We start from the raw sequence: 7,088 nt of genomic DNA on the forward strand, positions 1-7,088 counted from the left end.
CGGGCTGGATGGAACCCCTCTGAGCCCGAGTGTCCTCCCTGCTTGCTTCTTTTTGCTGTTCCTTGGGTCCCCAGCTGCCTGGTGCTTGTGCTTGGTACATGGCAACAGCACTTGGTCGTTGTGGAGAAGGGGGCCTGGGTGACAAGCCCGCTCCCTGCCACTCGTTCCCTGTGTCAGCTCGGGTGGGTCACTTCTCCTTTCCACGTGCTGGGCCCTGTGAACAGGGACATTGGGCTAATTCCACGCTCCAGGCCCTGTGAACAGGGACGCTGGGCTGACTTCTGATTCAGATCCCTGCCCTGCCTGGAGCCTCTGAGTCAGTGGGAACAGGCAGGGTGGCTGCGAACCGCCTTGACTCTTGCGGTTCAGATCAAGGGTCTGCCACTTCCTGGGCATAACCTTGGGCACGTTACTTAATCTGCCGAGTTTCTGTAATGTCCTCAGAGAAGCAAGGATGATTCTGGCCCTTGCCTCATGGGTGAGGATTAGAAGCGATGGTGTTTTGGGGAGTAGAGCCCGGCTGGTAGTAGTAATCCCGGGAAGGAACTCAGGGCTGGCATTTTGGTAAGATAGCTTTGCTTCATTTTAACAGTTAACACATGCTCCCCGGGGTTGTATCTGCGACAGATTCAACAATATCAGCTTCTATAAAGTAGCGAATGGAAGGTGTCACACTCCCTGAGTTCCTCTCCCTAAAACTAACCTCAGTTACATTTTATCCGGGTTGCGATTTCATTTCACTCAGCTCAGGCTGACAGTTGGAGCCAAACAAGTGGGTCCCTGCCCTGTAGCGGCTGAAGTGACAGTTGAGGGAGGGGCCAAGGGAGCACTGGGACCTGCCCTGCGCTGGGTGGCCCTGGCTGGCTGTGGGTGGGTGTTCCTCAACTCCCTCCCAGAGGGGAACTGGGCGTGTCTGCAGCTTCCAGCATCCACTGGAAGAAACAGGCCCTCATGCAGCTCTGCTTCTGGAAGTTTTCCTGCGTACATACTTGCACAGATGTACAAAAAGCATGGGGCCTGGGGCACCCACCGCAGTTGGTTGGTAAGAGGGAAAGACTGGAATGGATTTCAGCAGGCCCGGCAAGGAGCCAGTGACATCAGGTGGAAGCTCCATGGCTGTCATAAAGAGGGACGCCTGGGACACCTGGGGGGCTCAGTCAGTAGAGCATGTGACTCTTTATCTCAGGGTTGTAAGTTCAAGCCCCATGTTAGATGTAGAGATTATTTAAAAATAAAACCTCGGGGCACCTGCGTGGCTCGGTCAGTTAAGCGTCCAACCCCGGCTCAGGTCATGATCTCGCGGTCCGTGGGTTCGAGCCCCGCGTCGGGCTCTGGGCGGACAGCTCGGAGCCCGGAGCCTGCTTCGGATTCTGTGTCTCCCTCTCTCTCTGCCCCTTCCCCACTCGTGCTCTATCTCTCAAAAGTTAAAGACATAAAAGAATTTTTTTTTAAAAGGACGGCAGTCTTTGGGGAACGTATCTGATGTATCCTACAAATCTGTCTGTACACATAGGAAATGGATGCATAGGGTCATTTATTGCCGCGGTGTTTGAGGATAGCAAAATTATTGGAAGCAACTCAGGTGGCCCTCGGTCGACGGCTGGTTCGGAGACAGCGGGTAGGCATACGGCAGGACCTCTGTAGCTGTGGCAAGAGCCAGAAATTCCCCTGAGATCTGATGGGCAGATCTCCAGGTACAACAGACAGAAACAGCAGTGCGAAGTGAACCCACGGGCTATGTGAAATGCTTCAGTCTCGATTGTGGGGGTGGGTTTGTGGCTATGTGCCTTTGTCCACAGTTGACAGATTGCACACTCGCAATGTGTCCATCACACGTCCATAGAGCTGGTTTGAAAACAACAAAAAAAGCCGGGTGCAGATCAGTGGGCGAGGGGAGAACAAAACTTCACGTTTGCTTTTTATGTGAGTAGAGGAATCCTGGAAGGCAACAAAGCATTTATAAGAAAGTTGTTTCCTTCTGGAGAGGGGGACCGAAGTACAGGGAGGGAGGGAGATGTTTGACTTTTCCATAGACTTTAGATTTTTGATGTATGTGACTGCATTACCAGTTCCACATCGGGGTGAACAAAAAGGAATCTTCTGTCACGAACAGCCGAGTTGTGGTTAGCAGAAAGAGCGTGCGCAGAACTGTGTGTGTATCGTGTTGTTTTGTGTAAAAGAAAAAGGGGGGGGGATGTTTTTATTACAGAGGTATCCATTTTGGCCGGAAAGAAACAGTGATGGGGGGCTGCCTGGGGAGGTGGGCGCAGAGGAGGAAGCCTTGATTCGTCTGGTAACCCTTTTGGTTTGGTCTGTTTATTTATTTACTTATTTGGAGAGAGAGAGAGAGTGAGCAAGCAGGGGAAGGGAAAGAGAATTCTAAGCAGGTTCTGCGCTGCCAGTGCTGAGCCTGATGCGGGGCTCGAACCCACGAACCGTGAGATCGTGACCTGAGCCGAAATCAAGAGTCTGGGATGCTCAACCGACCGAGCCACCCGGGCGCCCCCTTTCGGTTCGGTCTTTACTTCAAATTGCCTCCACGCGTGAGGCCCGCTGAGCGACGAAGGGGCAGCACGGCCCCGACACGCTCAGACCCACGGGTGATGTAACACGCCAGCGAGGGGAGGAGAGAGACGCCCGTGGCACGCGTGCAGCCTCTGCAACTATTTTTTTTATTGAATATTCGGCAGTGACAGGTGCTTGGTTCAGGAGAAAGCTTTCCCTCCCTGCCCCCCCCCCCCCCCACCGCCTGGAGCTCAGGTTGGACGAGCTCGGCCACGGGGCGCGGCACGCCGGCTGGTCCACGTGCCCACGTTGCTTTCACAGACGCGGGCCTCCTTGCCACAAGGGCCACCTGGCGCCACCGCTCCTCGTCTGTGGTTCTCCTTCTGCTCTGCCGCAGCTCCACGGGCCCGTGAGGAAGCCTGCCCACGGGCACGCGGCCCAGCGGGGCCCAGCCACCCGCCGGCAGGGAGGCCCCCCCCCCCCGCCTCAGGCCCTGGAGTGGCGCACGCGTGGGTGCTCGGGCCTGGCTCGCCTCGGCAGTCTGGTCTTGAAGAGGGACTTGCCCGAGGCTTCGATGTAAGTGACGCTCATCTCTTTGGGGCTGATCTCCACGTAGGCAAAGCCCCCCAGCGAGTCCTCGGCCCCATAGTGGAAGCGCAGGTAGCCGTTGGGGACCTTGCGCATATGCTTCCTCGAGGGGTCCATGAAGTTTCCGGCCCCGCTCAGCACGTAGCCCACGCCGTTCTCGTCCTGGAGGTACTGTGCACGGAGGGCGCAGGGTCAGGGTCGGCGGCCCTGGCCCCTCGATGAGGCTGACCGCGGGCTTTGTGCCCCCCCCTCCCCGTCTCGAATCCAGGGTCGGGTCTGTCCCCGACCACAGCGTCACCTCGGGCGAGGAGCAGAAACCCTCTGGGCCTCAGTTTCCTCCCCTGTAGCAATGGACCGATCCTGCTTCACAGCTAGAGAAGCGAATGAGCAGCTAGGAGCTGGTAGCTGGTATGACGGCTTTGGGGAAACTTTGGGCTCTTTTCTGGTTAGACAGCATACAGCTTGAGGGACGTTCGGGAGACCGTCGGGCGGCAGGCCGATCCCGGTGCGCCGTGTGGCCCGCCGGCCGGGCCGGGGGCCCCTTCCTCACCTCCCCCGCAGACCCCTCACCTGCAGGTTGTGGTCATGGCCGCACAGGTAGGCGGTGACCTTGTGTGTGGCCAGCAGCGGCATCAGCTGCTTGACCAGGCAGCGGGTGGGCCCGTGCTCGGCGATGGACCACACGGGGTAGTGGCCGGCCACCAGCACATAGTCCTCCTTGGCCGCCGCCAGCTGCTTCTTGAGCCACGACAGCTGCGTGCGGGCCAGCGCCACGTCACGGGGCCTCTCGGGCTGCTGGCTGAGGAAGTCGTCCGAGTTGCCGCACAGCGTCACCGTGTCCAGCATGAAGATGGCCACGGACACATTGGACCGTGGGACTTTGAAGCGCAGCCGGTAGTAAGGGCTGGGGAAGTTCCTGCGGAGGAGACAGAGGCACGGGGCGCCACCTCTTGAGCAGACGAGGCCCGGGTTCGAGCCCCGGCTTCGGCTCTCGGTCCCCCTGGGCGAGGCGGGGGCGGGGGGGGGGTGCGGCATGGCTGGGGGCCGGCTCACCAGCGCTGAGAGATCCTGGAGTAGGCGATCTGCGCGGAGACGTTCCCCAGGTGGTCGTGGTTGCCAGCCAGCACGTACCAGGGCACGTTGCGGAGGGAGGAGGCCGAGAACACATCCTCGAAGGTCTCCTGTGGCACACAGAAGGGACGCCCCACCCCCACCCCCAGGGTCAAGCAGCTACCCCGAGGCTCCCGCCAAGCGAGGGGCCGAGGCCGAGGGAGACACGGAGCGCCCCAGGTGCGCGCAAGCGTCAGCTTCCCTCTGCCCTCCCCAGAGTCCCAAAGGTCGAGCGGCTTTTCCACGTGGGGCCCCCCACCCCCACTCCGGGGTCACACACCCGAAACCTCTTGTCGTTGGCGTCCTGCACGCCAGTGAAGTAGAAATTGTCCCCCAGGGACAGGATGAAGTCTGTGCCTAGGATCTGCACGGTCCTGGCAATCTCCTTGGCAGTGGCCATTTCCCGGGCTGTGTAGAACGGGGCGTTGGGGACTCCTCCCCAGTCACCCACAGCCACAAAGCGCAGGACTGGGTTGGCCCCGTCAGCCAGGGGGAGCACCAGCGAGGCTTGCAAGATGAGCAGTATAGTCTGTGTGTCCATCTGGGAGGGAGAGACGGCGCCTGAGGGCCGGGGGCTGAGGCCTGGGCAGCAGGCCCGGGAGACCCCTGCAGGGCTGGCCCCGGGGAAAGCCTTGGGTGGGGCCCTAGTTCCCAGGACCTCAGGGCAGCAGGGCTGGGAGGGTCAGAGGGTAGGCGGGGCCCGGCCTGGGCCGGGGAAGGGTGGCCGTGCGGGCCCATTCCGGCCTCCCTCGTCCCACACCCCGCACTCACCCTGGGGGAGACACAAGCCAGTCAGCCGGGGGCTCAGAGAGGCAGGTGAGCTCCTGGGCAGAACTGGCGGTCACTGAGCCTTTATTCCCTGGGGCGGACGGAAATGGATCATTAGTGAGGATGATGCAGTTTCTCCGCAGACTGTTCCAGAAGCCCTCCCCTTGGGTCATGTGAGCTTTGGAGTTCCCCAGTGCTGGACACGGGATTCGGGGTCGGGGGCTGGCCCCCGTGCAGCCGCGCCTGCCCTCACGGCCTCTAAGCGTGCCCACACGAGCTCGCTTGTGTCGTGGGCCCCGGGGCACCCGGTGAGGTGCGTGAGCTGGGTCTGGGGCTGAATGTGTGCGTCCGACACCTCCTGTGCGTCCCTGTGCTCCGGGGACGCGCTTGCTGCCTGTGCACGGGTGTGTCTGAGCTGTTTCCTGTGTGTAGCCAAGCGTGCCTGCCTGGGTCACATGTCTGCTGTGTGCCTGGGAGTCCTTTGTCCCTGTAGATGTGCGCACTGAGCCTGCAAGGCCCCGGGTGGCGTGTCTGTGACATTCGCCCGGGCTCTAAAGTGGAACTTCGCAGGACGCCCATCTGTGTCCCCGTTCTGGGCCTGAGTCAGGTTGCGTGTGTTTGGGTTGCGTGTCTCACGTGAGTTGTGTGCCTGGTGGGTGATGTGTGTTTGACAACCTATGGGTTTGAGTCCCAGGGTCACCTCCCTCCCCCAAACGCCAGGGTCTCCCTTTTCCAGGAAGTCCTGCCCACACCTTCCCCTCCTCCCCACCCCCATTCCCCACAGGAGGAACCCAGGCGGGGAGGCAGCTGGTGACACACCTTGTGACCGCTGATTTTTGACCCTCATACCCTCAGCGGCTGCCCGCAGCCCCCCCCCCCCGGGTGGCCGCTGCCCCTGAGAGTAGGCAGGCGCTTGGCCAGTGGGACCCTTGCCCTTGGGGCCCGTCTGACCTGCCCCTCACCTCCCTGCCTTCCTCCACCCGCCCTGATTCGTCCCCTGCGCACTCACGACGGGTCCCTCCAGTCAGTTGCGAGGGCGCACTGGGGGGGGGGGGGGCTCATCCAGCGCGGAGGTCACCTGCTCAGCGAGGTGAGGTGACCTGCCCCCGGTCACCCAGTGCGGGCTAGCCGGTTGTGCCTCCCGCCCCCGCAGTTCGGACAAACAGGAAGTGGGTCACCGGGGCAGGCGGAGCCCCCTCCCGCGGGGCCGTGGCGGAGGTCGCGGCCGGTCTCACCTGCCGGCAGCGGGGCAGGCGGCGTCGCGGGGCCCGGACGGCTGGAGTGCGGGGCGCTCGCGGGCTGCCGGGCTTTGAGGAGGCGGCGGCCCTCTCCGCCCGGCCCGCGGGCCCCGGGCCGGCCCAGGTGATCCCCGGCGGGGAGGGCGGGCGCCTCGGCCTCCTGGGCTCGGGTGTCCTCCCGGGCCTGGCCCGCCGCCCCCGGAATCCTGCTGGGCCACCGAGCGCCGCCACGCCTCCTCCGGGGCGCAGGCAGCACGTCTGTAAAATGGGTTAGAGCACCCCGGGGGACGGCCCAGGCCCAACGATTGGGCTGCAGCCCGGGCCGCCGGGGCCGGGGGCCGGGGCTCAGAGACCGAAGTTCCTCCCTCTGCCTCCCCGCCGCGCGGGCCGAGTCGCCCCCTTCCTCCCCACCTGGGGCGCCCACGGCCCTCGATCACTGGGTCGGGCCTCACCCTGGGCTAGGCCACCCTCTAGTGAGGAAGTTTGTCGTCTTCAGCGAGGAGGGCAGGGGCCCCGGGGTGGCTCACTGGGTTAAGCATCCCGCTCTTGATTTCCGCCCAGGTCAGGATCCCAGGGTCCTTCCGTGGAGCCCCGCTTGGGCTCCACGCTGAGCGTGGGGGGCCTGCTTAAGATGCCCTCTCTCTCCCCCTCTCTCTCTCTCTCTCTCTGCCCCCCTCCCCCGCTCTCTTTTTCAGAATAAATAAAATGGGCGTGAGGGCGGTAAAGTCAAATCTTCCCTTAAAGATTAATTCCAAATAGGGTAAGTTGAAATGCTCGGTCCCGCAGCTAGAACTCAACCCTTCCCGCTTCCTTTTCCATGTGGGTTGTACTCAGAAGAGGTAGTGACTTTCCTTCAAAGAATAAAGTGTGGCAAAGCAA

General features: G+C 62.0%; 1 protein-coding gene across 2 annotated transcripts; it reads right to left on the minus strand.

The window, feature by feature from the left end:
- Positions 1-2,653: 2,653 nt before the first annotated feature.
- On the minus strand, positions 2,654-6,787 carry ACP5 (acid phosphatase 5, tartrate resistant). 2 transcript variants are annotated; one of them, XM_047096394.1, is made up of 6 exons: positions 6,207-6,787; positions 4,975-5,062; positions 4,484-4,744; positions 4,147-4,274; positions 3,664-4,009; positions 2,654-3,264 (listed from the first exon to the last, which is right to left on the minus strand). In XM_047096394.1, the coding sequence occupies exons 3-6, from the start codon at positions 4,742-4,744 to the stop codon at positions 2,992-2,994; spliced, it is 1,008 nt and encodes a 335-aa protein (XP_046952350.1). In that variant the 5' UTR covers positions 4,975-5,062; positions 6,207-6,787; the 3' UTR covers positions 2,654-2,991. The 2 variants fall into 2 exon arrangements, with proteins under 2 accessions (XP_046952350.1, XP_046952351.1); XM_047096395.1 differs by lacking the exon at positions 6,207-6,787 and adding an exon at positions 5,981-6,147.
- Positions 6,788-7,088: the final 301 nt, after the last annotated feature.

The sequence above is a fragment of the Lynx rufus genome, unplaced genomic scaffold (genome assembly GCF_022079265.1).
Source record: "Lynx rufus isolate CCGP_SWC_20201006 ecotype Redwood Valley unplaced genomic scaffold, mLynRuf1.p SCAF_4, whole genome shotgun sequence".
Taxonomy (NCBI): domain Eukaryota; kingdom Metazoa; phylum Chordata; class Mammalia; order Carnivora; family Felidae; genus Lynx; species Lynx rufus.